The sequence below is a fragment of the Canis aureus genome, chromosome 11, assembly GCF_053574225.1.
Source record: "Canis aureus isolate CA01 chromosome 11, VMU_Caureus_v.1.0, whole genome shotgun sequence".
NCBI lineage: Eukaryota > Metazoa > Chordata > Mammalia > Carnivora > Canidae > Canis > Canis aureus.
In genome coordinates, this window is record NC_135621.1 from 70,573,682 (window position 1) to 70,590,743 (window position 17,062).

Genomic DNA, 17,062 nt, shown 5'->3' on the forward strand with positions numbered 1-17,062 from the left:
AAAATCTGTTAAAAACAAAGCACTTTTTTATGCTATCATTTAATATTGTTTTGGGATTCATAGAGAAACATCTAGAAATGAGATGAAAGTTGAGCTAAATTCTTGGGGAAAAAAATAAAGGCATGTTTCTAGGCTCTGTTTCACACCATTCATGATTCTGGATGGACTGAAAACTTCAATGTTAAAAAAAAAAATGAGTTCATAAAAGACCTAGAAGAAAATGCAGTTATCTGCATAATCTTTGGAAGGCAGGTGTTTTTCAAGCATAGGATAAGCAACAAAAATAGCACAAGGGAAAGGCTATTTAATTGCATAAATAAAAATAACTGTATCTTAAAAACCAGCATCACAAAGTGAAAAAGCAAATAATAAGGAAGAAAATATTATATATGTATGCATGTGGTAAACAAATATACTTAATATTTAAAGTATTCAAACCTAATTTTAAAAAAAGTCCAAATATCTCAATAGAAAAGTGAGCAAATGACACAAGTGGACAATCTACCAAGAAATGTAATAGCCAACACATGTATATAAAAAAGTTCAGGGACACCTGGGGGGTTCAGTGGTTGAGCATCTGCTTTCAGCTCAGGGTGTGATCCCGGGGTCCTGGGATCGAGTCCTACATCGGGCTCCCTGCATGGAGCCTGCTTCTCCCTCTGCCTGTGTCTCTGCCTCTGTCTGTGTCTCTCATGAATCAAATAAATAAGATCTTTAAAAAAAAATTAAAAAATAAATAAAAAGTTCAGTCTCAGTAAAAATTAGACATGAAACATAATCTAACGAAACATCACCATCCCCTTATCAAATTAGCAAAGCTTTTCTAGAAATTTCAGCGTTGGTAAGGACAGGGAATAGGGATTATAATGCAGAGCCGATGGAAATGAAAACCTGTACCACCTTTCCGGAAGGTAAGACATGCCTTTTCAAAAATGTAAACTCTTCGGCCCTACATTTCTAATTCTAGGAATTCAACCAAAGTGATTGCTTAAGATTGATGCTGATAATTACTTTTAAAAAATATTTTATCTATTTATTTGAGAGAGAGGGAGACAGCATACTGGTGGTGAGGGGTGGGGAAAGACAGGGAGAGAAGCAGACTCCGTGCTCAGCAGGGAGCTGGGCAAGGGGCTCGACCCCAGGACCCTGAGATCACGACCCCAGCCGAAGGCGGCTGCTTAACCGGCTGAGCCTCCCAGGCGCCCCAAGACTGATGTCGATGATAAATCGACCCGTACAGGTTTTCACCACAGTGTTGTTTATAATACTGATGTTGAAAACAATGCCCAGTGGTAGGTACTAAGTTGTATCAAGGACCGTTTGTGTGTTTATACCACAGACTACAAGTCTGCTGTGACGCCCTCAACTAATACTTTTTGAACTAGAAAGATATCCATAATATTGCTTCAAAAAACAAAAGCAAAAAAAAAAACAAAAACAAAAACAAAAAAGAAAGGCCAGTTTACAGCAGAGGATGATGTATCTACTAATCCCATTGTTGAGGGAAAAAAGTATTGAAAGTGAACTTATGGGAAAGTGGCTTGGTGGGAGAGAAATACGTGGACCTATTAATAGTGGTTATCTCTGATAGTGGAGTTTTACACAATTTTTAAATTTCCTCCTTTATGTTCATTTTCTGATTTTTCTATAACGAAGGTATAAATTCATTATAAATTTAAGAAGAACTTGGGGCACCTGGGTGGCTCAGAGGCTGAGCATCTGCCCTCGGCTCAGGGTGTGACCCCGGGGTCCCGGGATCGAGTCCTGCATCAGGCTTCCTGCGTGGAGCCTGCTTCTCCCTCTGCTGTGTCTCTGCCTCTCTCTCTGGGTCTCTCATGAATAAATAAATAAAATCTTAAAAAAAAAAAAAAAGAGAACATGCCCACATATTCTCTCTTAAAAAAAAAAAAAAAAACAATTTCAAACAGAAACCCCAGTAATCTTGGAGCAATCAGGTGAAAAAGGCCCTCGTGTACGCTGATGATATGCATATGAGCTGGTGCAAACTTTCTAGAAAGCCATTGGCCAGATTTCCAAGAGCCAAAAAAAAAAAAATATCATAGGCTTACATCGAGTCATTTTGGTTTTAGGAAATGATCCAAAAGAAAGAAGATAGGTGCGGTGCTGTCCGTAATGGAGAACTGTGAGCCTAACGTCCGACAGAGGAGAAGGGCGCAGTCGATTAAGGGGCCCCTCTGGGGGACGCCTGTGCCTGCCTCCCGGGGTGCCTGCATGTCCCCCAGGTCTCCGCGAGGGGCCCGGCTCTGGCAGCCTGGGGCTCGGTGGGCCTGATGTAGCTCCTTCCAGAAGGTTCTTCATCAGGGCAATGGTTCCAAACAGAAGCTCGGCCAACGTGCTGGCGTCCCCGCGGCGGCGAGGCTCTGGCCAGTCCCAGCGTCATCGGGCCCTGTGGCGTGTCCCTGCCTCCGGGGGCCTGGCCGCGGTGGCCGGGTGGCCGGGTGGCCGGGTGGCCGCGGTCTGTGGCGGGGGCAGGCCGTGGCTGTGAGCGGCCGTGAGTCCCCACGGTTGGGGCCGCGCTGAGCGCAGAGCGGGGAAGAGAGGCACCCAGCACAAGGTCTTGGAGCAATTTTTTTTTTGTACCACCCAGAACGGATGCACACACTACATACACGAACAGGAATAATAGTAAAATACACTCGCTAACTGGGGGGCCACGAGTATCATCCCCTTTATTTTTTATACGAACGGTTTCCTCGTAAGCGTAGATGACTTAGCGCGTGATGCCGGCCGTGCTCGACGACTGGCTCACCGTGTCCCTTGAAACTGTGACGGTTCAGCCTGGCAGTCCTGCGAGGCCGTGGGCCCGGAGCACCCTTGCTCACAGTGCACCCAGTCACCTGCCCGGTGGGGCACGGGGACATCCTCCCCCGGCCCTGTGCAGGCCCCCCCACCGCTGGCCGCCCTCACGATGCTCAAGGCCCTTGAAGGGCGTACGGTCGGCCGCTTGGCGAGTCACCTGAGGGTGCCGTCCTCCCCCGGGGTACGTCCAAGTCCCACTGACTGGGGCTGGGATCGCAGCCTTCCTCCGCCGGGCTCCATGGCCTTGGGCCAGCCACCGAACCTCCCTGGCCCCTGCCTGCGCCCTCGCCCAGGCTCGACGTGCCAACGTGCTCAGGGCGCGGAGCCAGGGCCCGGCTCCTCGAGACTGCTCGGTTCACGGTACTTAGGAGCTCAGTATTTTATTTTTACTGCTTTTGGATGAAAGCGGTTTAGGCCTATCAAACAACAGGTCAATTGGGAAGAGGCAGGTGCCTCTGAAATTATTCTTTTCTTTTGCCCGACACTGCTCCTCCTTGTCTAAAAATAACACAGCTTTTTATTTGGGGCCGTAAGTCATGCAAAGTAGCCCAGCTGCACAGTCTCGAGGACATTTCCGCTCCCCCCCACCCGCCCCGTCCCCCAAGGACACTGATATTACTTGGACATGATGAGGACCATGCAGGTGGAGGTTATTCTCAAGCAATAAAATTAGAGAAATGTAGAAAAGTGCAGATATTTTATAAACAGATATTTTCCCCTTTGTCCCTCCCCCCTCCTTTCCACTTCCCCTCTGTCCCCTCTTCCTCCTACTTTTCCTCTTTTGCTTCCACTCTTTTTTCTCACTCAGTCTTAGACATTTTTCTCTCCAGACTCTCAAGAAGCATGTATTCCCTTCAGGCTCCTGAGCTGACCTGAGAGCTCCTTAGGGCTGTGGCCCTTATGCTCTCAAAAGTTCAGAAATAACAGAAGTAAAACCAGCAAATCCCCGAGGTAGTAGCCGGCAAAAAAAAAAAAAAAAAAAAAAAAAATTGTGCATGCAGCAGAAAGTGTGCAAACCGGAAACCCTCACACCGCGACGGGGAATGAGGCTCAGGGATAGCTTGTTACAGAGCAGCTTTTTAAGTGAGAGAGCACTGGCTGTTTATTCTTTAAGGTGAATAGTTAGTTATCATGTCAGCATTCCCTTAGGGTCGCCCGGTGACTTCGGTAAATGCCCAACCCTTGAGGTCAGTTCAGGTCAGGACCGCTTGGTCACAAGATCGAGCCCCACGTAGTGCAGGGTCCGCTGGAGATGCCCTCTCTCCCTTTCCCTCTGCCTCTCCCCCCGCCCCCCACCCCAGCCCCTGCTCCAGCATTTCCTTAAATGATAGGAAACTGGTCAGTGATTGCAGTTCAAGTTCTGCCCATGACTCCCAGAGGCATAAGCAAGAAATGATCCGGGTCACCTCGGCCTTGCAAAGTAAGCAACGCCCCGCTGGGTCTGGCTGCACTGGCTTCGTTTGCTCCGGGAGTTTCCAAGGCCGCCCTCTGTTTTCGACGTTAGTGGAGGTTCTGGTGCCGGTGCTCCTCGCGGCCACTCTGCCCCGGGACCCCTGCCCTCACGCAGCTGGAACCTGCCGCTGCCTACCCTGGCCATCGATAGAGGCTGACGGGGCACAAAGGAGCCACGTCCCGTGGTGCAGTCGCTGCAGGACTGGCCTCCTCATCTGTGACTAGAGGACGCAGCGGCCGTGGGGACCTAGGGGGATGTGGTGGGCACCTGGGGAGATGCTGGTGGGCACCTGGGGAGATGCCAGGTGGGAGCCTGGGAAGATGCCGGGCAGGGACCTGAGGACATGCCAGGTGGGGGCCTGGGGAGATGCCAGGCAGGGACTTGGGGACATGCTGGGTGGGCACCTGGGGAGATGCCGGGAGGGGACCTGGGGCGATGCCGGGCTGGGACCAGGGGAGATGCCAGGCGGGGGCCTGGGGAGATGCTGGGTGGGGACCTGGGGAGATGCTGGATGGGCACCTGGGGAGATGCCAGGCGGGGCCTGGGGAGATGTTGGGCAGGGTCTTGGGGAGATGCTGGGCTGGGACCAGGGGAGGTGCCAGCTGGGGGCCTGGGGAGATACCTGCCGGGCAGGTACCTGGGGAGATGCTGGGCTGGGACCAGGGGAGATGCCGGGCGGGGGCCTGGGGAGATGCCGGGAGCGGGCCTGGGGAGATGCTGGGCAAGGACCAGGGGAGATGCCGGGTGGGGACCTGGGGAGATGCTGGATGGGCACCTGGGGAGATGCCAGGCAGGGCCTGGGGAGATGTTGGGCAGGGTCTCGGGGAGATGCTGGGCTGGGACCAGGGGAGGTGCCAGCTGGGGGCCTGAGGAGATGCCAGGTGGGGACCTGGTGAGATGCCGGGAGGGGACCTGGGGAGATGTTGGGCTTGGACCAGGGGAGGTGCCAGCTGGGGGCCTGGGGAGATACCTGCCGGGCAGGTACCTGGGGAGATGCTGGGCTGCGACCAGGGGAGATGCCGGGCGGGGGCCTGGGGAGATGCTGGGAGCGGGCCTGGGGAGATGCTGGGCGAGGACCAGGGGAGATGCCGGGTGGGGACCTGGGGAGATGCTGGATGGACACCTGGGGAGATGCCAGGCAGGGCCTGGGGAGATGTTGGGCAGGGTCCCGGGGAGATGCCCGGGCGGGGGCCTAGGGAGATGCCAGGTGGGGACCTGGCGAGATGCCAGACGGGGACCCAGGGAGATGCTGGGCAGGGTCCTAGGGAGATACCAGGCAGGGACCTAGGGAGATGCCGGGCAGGGCCTGGGGAGATGCCGGGCAGGGACCGGGGTCCTGGGGAGATGCTGGGTGGGCACCCGGGGGGGTGCTGCCTGCCGCAGGGTGCCCTGCATGGTGAGGCTGCCAGCTGAGCCCTGCGGGAGGCCCTGTTCCTCCGTCTCGCATTCATCCTCGCTGGCCTCGAGCATCCGTGATCCTCGTCCCCATTCCCAGGGGACACTAGGCTGCTGGGTCCCTGCCCTGTCAGCTTTAACTCCCGTCGGGGCCGGTTCCCACCCGTCCCTCCGCAGCCCCATGACATCGGGGGAAGTAGGCCCCCTGGTCCCCCCACTGCTAGGTGCGCAGGGCCACACATGCTGGGTCCGCTGCGGGACCAGATGGGCGCGTATCCTGCGTGCTGGGCCCAGGGCCAGACCCTGGGATGTGCTCTCGCAGCTCGGGCTGCTGCCAAGTCGTCGGCCTCTGGATCGGTGCCGCCCGTGGTTCAGTCCCCGGGGCCCAGGCAGCCGGCGCTGGAGGGCCCGCCTGACCAGCTGGTGGGAGCCCGGGGCATGCCCGGCTCCGCTGCTTACGAGGATGGGACGGCGGCGGCGGCCAGGAGACCGGTCATCGGACAGACGCCAGTGCCGGCCCGTCCCCTCGGCCCTCCGTCAGGGCCTTGTTTTCTCTCCAGGCGCCTGGCGCGTCCTCGGGTGGCTCCCGCGTCCCAGCCCATCCTTCTCCCGTCTGTCCCTCAACGTAATTTTAGGTGACAGGAGTGCTGCTGGTCTCATGGGGCTGACCTTTGACCTTTCAGGGCTGCCTGTACCTACCAGGAGGCACGATCAAGGAGATCGCCACCAACCCAGAGGAGGCAGGGAAGTTTGTCTTCGAAGTCATCCCAGGTAGGCAGCACGCGTGGGGACGGAGGCCCTGTGGGATCCCCGAGCTGGGAGACTCGGGGGCGCGGGGCCAGGGACGCCGCGGACTCGGCCTGGGCTCCCAAAGGCGCCCCGGCCCGCCTGCCGCAGGGAGTGCAGCTTCGAGGCTGAGCAGTGCGTGGAGACGAATGCGGTGACACGTCGCCGTCTCCGGGGTCGGAGGTGGCCTGTGACCAGCACGGCTGAGTCATTGAGGTTAAATGACAGCAAAGAGGCGTCAGGCACTGGGTCGCCTCTGCCACGGGGCTAGGGCCGCACGCGGGTGCTGCTGCCCAGGTGAACGCCCCCTTCTCAAGTGCTCCTGGGGCCAGGGGACCGTCCTGCTCCGTCTCGAGGGACGTTTGTGTTTGCGGGCGTCCTGCTCCAGGTCTCTGGCTCATCTCCCGGCCCCGGCCTCCCCAGGAGCTCGGGGGCTGCTGGGCGGGGGGTGCAGCCGGGCGGCCCCGGGCCCCCTCCCTACTGCTCCCACAAGGTGGCCGCACCTGACAGGTGACCCCGCTGCAGAGCTCGCCTGCCCTGCTCCGACCCGGGCCCTGCCACCTTGTATTTGCATAACTGTGAGCACGTGATTTCGTTTCTTCCTGCCACTGTTTCTTCATCTGTGAAATGGGCACAACGAGGATGACAGTGAGGATTAAAGAAAGAAACGTATTGGGCCCACCTGGTGTAGTGACCGACATGTCGCTAGTGCCATGTAAGCGCTTGACATTTGGGGATCACTAGAGGAAAGTATAATGTAGAAATCAATCCTAAAACTGGCTACTACTATAGAAAACAAAGAAAAACAATTAAAAAAAATTTTTTTTAAAGTTAGGCTCTTCCCAGGTGGGCTCCTTCCTGATGGGCACTCCTTTGTGGGTTTTTTTTTTTTTTTTGGTTTATGTGTTTGTTTTTCATCCAAGGCTCTGTCCATCTCTCTCACCACCCCCCAAAGAAAGAGTTTATTTTTTTAGTGTCTCATCTCTGAGAAAGCCCCACTTCTTTCCCTCCAAGATTCCTCTAGTCCTAGGACCCCTCTCCCGGTTCATGGGATGCAAGCGTCCATGGTAACACGCGTCCCAGAGCCTGAGCTTTCCATCGAGGGTGACCCTACTGGGCGCTCTGGCTGCTGACTCCCCGTGGGCCCGTGAGGATTGCTTTGTTACGCAGGACGAAGGTTTATCCTCTCATCATCACTCACACCTGCTGCGGTCTCCTGGGTGTGCAGGTGCATTGCTTGCACATGCACACACACGTCTCATAAGAACAAACAACCCTAAAGCAGTAGTAGTCGGGTGGGAGCCACCTTCCTGAAGGTTCCCTAAAGGCATCATTGTCAAGTCTTCACCCAACTTAGAATGAGGCAAGCCTGTATTCATGGTGCAGAGACATTTCAGTTCCTTTCTTGTCACGCTCTTCCTAACCGGGGCCTCTGTGACCACCGGCACTGGGTGCACGAGAGCCAGGGAGAAGACTTTCGCTGTCGTCACACTGTGTTTTGGGGCAGGCAGGAATGCAGGACAAGCTTCCCTCTCCCTGCCGACTTCTCACACAATCGCCATCGGTTCTCCTTCCACCCCAAGGAAGTCATCAGGGATACCAAGCATTCTTCCTCTTGTTGCATTTAATTCTCATCTCGCCTTGTGAGATGTCACAACAGATTCATCGAGTACCTGCTATATGAGCCAGGCCCTATGACAGGGACTGGGAATCCAGCAAAGAACAAGCTCGTGTGCTCTTAGTCTAATGGGGAACCAGGACTCTGCCCGGTTATGGGGTCGTGGGGCCTGAGAGGGTGATGGCAAGATCCATGCCCAGAGCTAGGAGAGGCTTATGATGGACTAAGCACAATGGAATAATTAAATGGAAGAAAGAGCGGAAAAAAAAAAAAAAAACAACCCTGATTGAGGAAGGGACCGGGCAGCCACTTACCATTTCAAATAGAGTGGATATTCCATTAGTTGATGTTTAGGGAAGATTTTCAAATTCCCTCTGGTTTTGACCGCTTGAACCCATCTCATATAATGGAGCGTCACCTTCTCTACCCCTTTGCGATGACTTGATTTAGAAGCCGTCGTGTCATTGCGTCATTGGCTTTTTTTGACCAGAAGGGTGAGTCCGTAGCCGTTCAGGAGCATCCTGAGAGCAGGGGGTTTTCTCAACCGCATTGAGAGACAAAACTAAGGACAAAACTAAAAGCTCTCCCAGAAGTCAGGGTAAACCGAAAAGGCGTGTTTTTGATAACAGGGTAGACTGGAGAACAGCCATGGTGGAGAAGTATGCCAGACGAATTTTGGCCAAGGCCAAACTGGAAGCAGCAGGGGCCAGTGGCAACTATTGGGAGAAAGAGCAGGGGCCGTGCCTTGAGTTTGGCCATATAACTTACGGGGTGCCAGCGGGCAGGTGTCTGCATCTCGGGACTTGAGTTCCATTAGCTGTAGCGCAGAAATGATCCCAGCGCCCATTCTACTTCAAAGGGACACCGTGATTGCTACAGGATCCTTTAGTTCCACCCCGACCGCTTTCCACTTCCTCTTTTACTTCTGGAAACACCTAGGTCTGAGGAGTGGTCAAGGGCCTCCATGGACTGACCCTTCTGGTCAGAAGAGCTGATGACCCTTTTGATAAGATAGATTCAGAACTGGGTTGTTCCAGAGCTCAAAAGAGCGCGGTGGTGATATTAATAGAGGCTCGAGAGATCCGGACCAAAGGCAATTTGAAGGTTTTTTTTTGTTGCCCTTGAAGAAAATTCGGTGTGGGGCACAATTAGGGTGCTGGAACTAACTCTTTTTGAGAGAAAGGCCCTGACATTGTGAGAAGAATGGGTTGATGTTTATATAGACACTTTTAATAGAATTTAATTAATAGAATTTAATAGAATCCCATGATTGAAAGGGGTTGCTCTTGTGTTCTTATCCTTCCTAAGACCTGCGCTTGATGCTTTCCTTCTCCCCGCTCTTCTCCTTTTCTGTCCTGGTTTTTCTTTTCTGTCTCTTTCTCTCATTCTTCCTCTTGGTTTCCTCTCCCCTTCCACCCCGCCTCGTCGTTTCCTCCACCTTCCTGTCTACTTGCTAACACAGACCCGGGAAGCATTACATACGTCTGCCCGTAATCGTGGGTTTAAAGTGAAAATGATAAGGTCCTAACGAACTTCGTTTGTCCATCAACTACGTCTTGAGAACCTTCCTTTTTACAACGTCTCGTGCAGGTAGGAGAGTAGAAGTTCTGAGTAAGGAAGCACTGATTTTGTGAGAAAGGCACACGGGTGCTCATCGTCCCTCCCTCCCGAGTTGCTATCCCGTGCCCACCCCAACAGCTGAGCTCATGAGTAGCTTGGGAAACTCTGTGAAGGCGTGATGGGCTCCGAGCTTCAAACTCGTGCGGGCTGAGCCTGTCTCCTCTAACACTGACGCTGCCCCGTGAAGTCCTCTTCCTTTCTGGCAGGAAATGGCTTCTCTCCCCCACAGGAGCACACCGCAGCCCAGGGCATCCCAATTGCAAACCAGCGGTGCTCAATGATTTATCTATGGAATTAGAGTTTTGGTTCCCTTGAGGATAAGCAGGTTACGCCTTTGTGTCGTGTGCCTGCTTGTTTAATTGAACCAAGGAAGCAGCTGAGGGTTAGTTTCCCTTTGCTTCCCTTGGGCCGCTCGCCACTCGAAGACCTTCATTAGTATTACTTCTTCCTCCAGCCTCATGGGACCAGAGCCGCACAGGACAGGACTCCTATGTCCTCATGGCCAGCTCTCAGGCGGAAATGGAGGAGTGGGTTAAATTCCTTAGGAGAGTCGCTGGCACGCCCTCCGGAGGTAAGGACTCTGCGGACGTTCCTGGGCAGGTGTCTGTGGCATCTCAAAGATGGGGAGTTAGTAGCTCCAGACACGATAGATAGCTCCCTCCTTGAACAGTGTCCAGGGGAGACCACGAGAGGACAACTCTGAAGCCACACTCATTGCCAAGCATCTAGCCTCCCCCCTACACGACCTCAAAGAGCCGACTCTAGACTAGCTGGGCCGCCCGCGGCCCTTTGCACCTATGTGATGCCCTGAAGCACCAACGTTCTGCAGCACCAGGACTCTGCCCGGTTATGGGGTCGTGGGGCCTGAGAGGGTGATGGCAAGATCTGTGCCCAAAGCTAGGGGAGGCTGAGCAGCACAGGAAAGTCAAGCGGTTGGTCAAAACTGGGGTGGTCAGACTGGGGAGAGGTTCAGGACCTGCGTCCCGCTCACAGGTTTTCCGTCAATTCAGGGTGAGCACTTCTCTGGGTTCCATGGCTCGAGTGTTTGAGTTTTTTGGGTGCCCTGGTGTTGGGTCCACACTGGAGGAGAAACTGCCGTGAAAAACATACCTGCAGTTAACACGGTGTCCACAATAGCCAAAATACGGAGAGAGCCCAAGATGTCCATCGGCAGATGAATGGGTAAAGAGAGGTGGTGTATACGCGTGCCGTGGGGTATTACTCAGCCGTCAAGAAGAGTGAAATCTTGCCCTTTGCGATGACATGGATGGAGCTAGAGGGTATCGTGCTGAGTGGAAAAAGTCAGAGAAAGAGAAATACCATGTGATTTCACTCATATGTGGAATTTAAGAAACAAAGCAGATGAACAGGTGAATAGGGGAAGGGAAGGAAAAATAAAATAAGATGAAAACAGAGAGGGAGGCAAACCATAAGAGACGCTCAACTCTAGGAAACAAACAGGGTCGCTGGAGGGGCACGGAGAGGGGACCGGGTGACTGGGGGACGGGCATGAAGGGGGGCACGTGATGGCATGAGCACCGGGTGTCACGTGCAACTGATGAGCCTCTCGATTCTACCCCTGAAACTAATACTGCACCATCTGTTAACTAAATCGAATATACGTAAAAAACTAAACAAAACAAGAACAAACTGCAATTAACAAACAGGCGAACCCAGTATGTTTTTTCCTTTCATGAGAGGCATGAAAGAACTGATATGGGAGATCTCGAGGGGCCACTTTCCCTCAACTTTTTAGGAACGTACTTTGTGTCAACTCCAGGATAACTGGATATAGTTATTTATCAACTGTTCTGCCTATTATTTTGGAAGTCTGTGTGTGTGTGTGTGTGTGTGTGTGTGTGCTGGGGAGGGTGTTTTACAGCTCAAATATTAAATATTTATTGGGTTGCTCAATGGTTTCTTTAAAAAATTATGAGCACCATAACAATTCTGCGAAAATTTGGAAAAAAATAGAGGAAAATAATCACCCCTGAAACCACCGGGAGGAATTTTTATGTTTTCTTTTCAGGTGGTATTCATATATATATTCCTTTTTTTTTTTTTTTCCAGAATGACAAGCATGGAATATATACAATTTAATACCTTTTATTTTGTAGCTAAAGGGTTTTTTTTTTCCTCTTTTTCATGTTGTCGTATTGATTTATTTCAGGGATTCTAATATATACAATTTAATACCTTTTATTTTGTAGCTAAAGGGTTTTTTTTTTCCTCTTTTTCATGTTGTCGTATTGATTCATTTCAGGGATTTTAATATATACAATTTAATACCTTTTATTTTGTAGTTAAAGGGTTTTTTTTTTTCCTTTTTCATATTGTCGTATCGATTCATTTCAGGGATTCTAATATATACAATTTAATACCTTTTATTTTGTAGCTAAAGGGTTTTTTTTTCTCTTTTTCGTGTTGTCGTATTGATTTATTTCAGGGATTCTAATATATACAATTTAATACCTTTTATTTTGTAGCTAAAGGGTTTTTTTTTCCTTTTTCATGTTGTCTATTGATTCATTTCAGGGATTCTAATATATACAATTTAATACCTTTTATTTTGTAGTTAAAGGGGTTTTTTTTTCCTTTTTCATATTGTCGTATCGATTCATTTCAGGGATTCTAATATATACAATTTAATACCTTTTATTTTGTAGCTAAAGGGTTTTTTTTTTCTTTTTCATGTTGTCGTATTGATTCATTTTAGGGATTCTTTGGTTACGAAAAATGGAAATCAAATCACAGAGAGGGATTTACTGGGTTGGTACGGTAGCTACTGAAGGAAGCCATGGGAGAGCTGCCAAGAGGAGTCAAGGGTTTGGGGCAGAGAAGTGGACCATGGGCCCGGAGCTTATTCTGTAGGTTTCTCTGGGGCCACGTAGCGTAGCGTTCTGCTTTTCCCTGCGTGCCTGCCTGTTTTTGCGTGGTTAGCGGCCCCCGGTACTTCCTCCTGGCCCAAGACAGCGGTGCCAGCCCCAGCTTTGCTGTATTTCCATCCCAAGCACAGCAGGGACAAGCTCAGCCTGCACCTCCGCACTCCAGCCTCCTGGGAAAGAAGCTCCGCGGGCTTCGCTGGGGTCAGGAGACCACTTGTGCAGCCTCAGGCGCTGGGGCAAGGGGGCGGTCCTGCCTAGCGGGGCCTGGGAGGAAAGGAGTCACTGGTGGGACACCCAAGCTCGAGAACGTCCGCCACCGCCATCCCGTTACCAAAGGAGGAGCAGGGCTTCCTTACCCATCTCCCAGGTCCTAAACACTGTGTTTCGGGCCGTGCTCATCAGTCCCAGGTGAGGTTTTTCGTGCTGAAAGCTCCCTTGTATCCCATTCAGCCTGGATAGCCTTCGCTGTGACCCTCCGGATTGCCCCGAGACGGTGGGCCCCGTCCATGTTTCCTGCCTTCCCCAGCCCAGGGCTTTAGGCAGCCTGCAGCGACAAGGGACAAGGGCAACGGCCGTCGCCGGATTGTGCACTTATTCTGAGTCAAAATGCTGCCCCGACGGCGACGTCTGTGTGCCTTAGATGGTGCTTGGCTCAGCGTGGCCGTGCGAGCTGCCCTCCCGGGTTCTAATCCACGCGGGGGTTTCTCCTTTACCCCGCCGCACCACCTGAGAAGCAAATCGAGCAGAGATCCTGCGGGCAGGGGAAAGTCCAGAGGAAGCCTATTTATTTATTCAAAGAACAGAATTCGTCCGTGACGTGGCATCTCAGATGTTTCAGGCCTCTCGTTGAGTCCGAATGCCCCGTCCCGGGCAGAAGGCGTTTCAAGACAGCAGAGTCCAGTGTGGGGCCACCAGGCAAGCCACACCCTGGTTCCTCCTGCTTGTATGGGAAACCTCTGTCCTGAGGAAGTAGCTGATGAGTGGAGGGGCCCGCACCGGGCCTGGACCCATATGGAGGGGGCCTTGGGCCTGGTCCCCCCCACCTGCAGGGTCCCCCCACCTGCAGGGTCCCCCCACCTGCAGGGCCCGCCTACCCCCCCATCCAGCAACCTGAAGGGCCCCCCCCCCCCCGCCTGCAGCACATGCCCCACCTGCAGGGCCCGCCCACCTGCAGGGCCCCCCACCTGCAGTGCATGCCCCACCTGCAGGGCCCCCCACCTGCAGCGCATGCCCCACCTGCAGGCCCCCCCCCACCTGTAGGGCCCGCCTACCTGCAGCGCACACCCCCAGCTTCCTGCGGCTTCCTGGCTTCCCATGACTCTTCCCACCGGCACCGCCCTCTCCTCACACCTCCGCGACCTCCATCCTTTGTGAGGTGCCCTACCGTCTCGTCTAAACCCCAGCGGTGGCCCAGAAACCCATGTGCTCTCCCCTCCTCCCGGCCCCCGAGGCCGTTCCTATCAGGCACGCAGTCATGTGCTCCTTCTGGAACCCTCTCTCCCCGGGTAGCCACGGGGCTGGGTACTCGGCGCTTGGCAGGTCTTTGCTGGGACCCTCCTCCGTGAGCCTCCCGCTCAGCCGGGAGGACGCGGGTCCCTTCCTTGGCCCACTCCCGCCCCCTTCCCCTCGCTCCTGCTTCCTTTCTCTCTCTGCCCACGTGCTGAGTATCTGGCTCGTTTGCCTGACGTTGGTCTCCCCGGGCTGGAGGGAGCCTTCCACCCGCTTCGGGAATTCCTTCCCCAGAATCTAAACGGTGCCCGAGGCCGGGGATGGGCAGGGGCGGCCTTCCCATCCGTGGTGGCCCCGGGGTCTACACCGCAGGCTCTGCTCTTTGCTGAACGGCCACCAGCTGGGAAATCACTGGGTAAGTGGGTGGCCGCCTCTAGAACCATCTCTCTCCCAATGTGTCGACGGTGAGCTTTGGTGAGACCCTCTATGGTTTGTAGACGTCTGAGAGAATCTGCTAAAAGCTGTGGAAACTTCCAGAAAAATGTTCTGATAGAGCGACAGCCGGCGCCTGCGGTCCTTTTGCTGCCCGGCTACTGGACCCACACTGTGACGTAGAGCCCCTCTGGGACGAGCCACACACCCCACCGCCCCCTTGGCTCCTCGGCCCCTAATCATTCCGCTCACCTCGTCCCGTTCTGGGGCCATGTCCACTCGTCCCGGGAATTCTTGGGCACCAGCTACGTGTCCAACAACTGACCGCAGTTCTGATGCTGTCTCTAGGTAGATGCCATCGGACCCCACAGGCTGAGGGCCCAGCCCTACAAGAACTGCCCCTGCCCCTGCCCCGCAGGCCCCAGGTGCCGCCGGGATCCGTGCTTCAGGCCACCCGGCTTAGAGCAGACCCTCCTCCCGCCCCGCCTCGGGTGTGCGTCACCTGCTAGAGCGGCTCCCAGAATCCAGGAAGCGTCTCACTGGTTAGACGGTTGGTTTGTCCTAAAAGGATAGAACTCAGGGACAGCCGAGGGGGAAGAGGTGCCCGGGGGCGGGGTCAGGGGCGCCCTCCCGGAGTGCCACGCTCCCCGACCTTCAGGCGGCCACCAACCCAGAAATTCCGCACCCCCCACATCCCTCTGGGGTTTATGGACGTTTTGGTGCATCCGATGGTTGATTAAATCCTTGGCTGTTAGTGGCCGACTGCGGCTCCAGCCCCTCCCGCTCCCTGGAGGGCAGCGGGGCTGCACTTTCTGACCCTGTCATCCTGGTTCCACCGGCCTTGGTGTCGGTTTTGCTTTCAGTTGGTTCCACGTGCTTTTCAAAAACTCACCTCATTAACATAACAAAAGACAACCTTTATCTCTCTCGACACTGCGAATTCCAGGAGTTTTAGGGAGCTCCCGGGAGGAAATGGGTAAAAGACCAAAAATACACTTCTTATAGTAAATCCCAATGTCCCCCCTTGGGACGCAGCACCTTGCTGCGCCCTGATGTCCCAGCCTTCTCTTTCCTAGCCAAGCCGATTTCTCTCTCCACCCCCCACCCGCCTGCCCCCTGCATGGTTCTTTCCTAAGGGCCAGGCTGGAAAAATGAGATTAATTTTTTTTCCCCTGGAAGTTGTGGATGCAATTCCAAGTTTTCCTGCTTTAAGTGGAAGAAAGCGAAGGGAGGTGATCCCATCTGGACTTCTGGACTTGTCTCTTTCTCCCCAGCGGGAGGGTCCTGTCCTCCCTGGTCCCCACGCGGACCCCACCTCTGTGTCCCACCCCAGGCAGCGGGCGGCCACATCACGACCGGCTTCCCTCAGAGCCTGCCTCTCCCTCTTGCCCCAGAGGCTCACGTCTCTGTTTTCCCTCAGGCCGCTGCTGGGCACGGAAGCAACTGCACTACCTTGTGCCCAGTTCTGCTGTGAGCGGCCTGCCGGTAGGCCCGGGCCGGGGCACATGGTTTTTTTGTTTTGTTTTGTTTTGTTTTCTTGTTTTTTAAGATTTTTAATTTTATTTCTTCATGAGAGACACAGAGAGAGAGAGAGAGAGGCAGAGACACAGGCAGAGGGAGAAGCAGGCCCCAGGCAGGGAGCCCGACGCGGGACTCGATCCCGGGTCTCCAGGATCATGCCCTGGGCTGAAGGTGCCGCTAAACCGCTGAGCCACCCAGGCGTTCCCTGAGTCTTTTTCTCTAGCTAAAAGGGACATTAAGAAGGATGGGTTTTCTTCTTTCTTTCTTTTTTTTTTTAATTTATTTTTTATTGGTGTTCAATTTACTAACATACAGAATAATCCCCAGTGCCCGTCACCCATTCACTCCCACCCCCCGGTTTTCTTCTTTCTTTCTTTTTTTTTTTTTTTTTACTGTCTCCCCAAGGAGGATTTTTACTTATTTTCAGCGATCCCCTTTTCTTTGGGGATCATGAGACTGATACTCTTTTTTTTTTTTTTTTTTAGATTTCTGTATTTTATTTGACAGAGAGAGAGAGAGAGAGAGAGAGCACAGGCAGGGGGAGGGACAGAGGGAGCAGAGGGAGACTCTCCAGCAGACTCCCCGGCTGAGCACGGAGCCTGACGCGGGGCTCGATCCCAGCACCCTGACATCACGGCCTGAGCCAACACCTAGAGGCGGGCGCTCAGCTGACTGAGCCCCCCGGGCGCCCCCGAGACAGACCCTTATTTATTCACTTAACAAATATCCGTTGAGCGTGTGCCAGGTGCGGAGCGCGGTGCTAGCCCTAGAGGTGCGGCGGTGACCCCAATGCCCTGCTCCGGAGCTCACGTCTAGCAGGAGACACGGAGCGGGTGAGCCCGTGCGCCCCGACGGCTGGGACGGGCCCTGAAGGAGGAGCGCGGAATGCATGGGGGAGAAATGTCTTGGGCAAGAGGATTGGGGGAGGCTCCCCTGAACTCGTGATGATTAAGCTTAAATCCGAAGGGTCAGTGGAGGCTCGGCAGGCAGAGGGGGGCGCAGAGGAATGGACCTCAGCCGGAGGAGCAGCTCCCGCCCAGGCCCTTCGGCAGGGAGGACAGGCTGCCGAGCCGGGGGATGGAC

At 53.9% G+C, this 17,062-nt stretch overlaps 1 protein-coding gene and 1 long non-coding RNA gene across 5 annotated transcripts in view; one reads left to right on the forward strand and one right to left on the reverse strand.

Moving 5' to 3' along the window:
- Positions 1-17,062, forward strand: part of ARHGAP25 (Rho GTPase activating protein 25) — a 90,608-nt gene that overhangs the window by 43,392 nt on the left and 30,154 nt on the right. For 3 of the 4 annotated variants that reach the window (XM_077915696.1, XM_077915695.1, XM_077915697.1), the window contains 2 exons: positions 6,352-6,439; positions 10,147-10,263. In XM_077915696.1, the coding sequence (XP_077771822.1) occupies positions 6,352-6,439; positions 10,147-10,263 (205 nt within the window). The remainder of the gene's footprint in view (positions 1-6,351; positions 6,440-10,146; positions 10,264-17,062) is intronic. The other variant, XM_077915698.1, reaches the window with a different exon arrangement.
- On the reverse strand, positions 7,266-13,531 carry LOC144324332 (uncharacterized). The gene is made up of 2 exons (XR_013389870.1): positions 12,934-13,531; positions 7,266-10,980 (listed from the first exon to the last, which is right to left on the reverse strand). It is a non-coding gene; the product is annotated as an uncharacterized LOC144324332 (long non-coding RNA).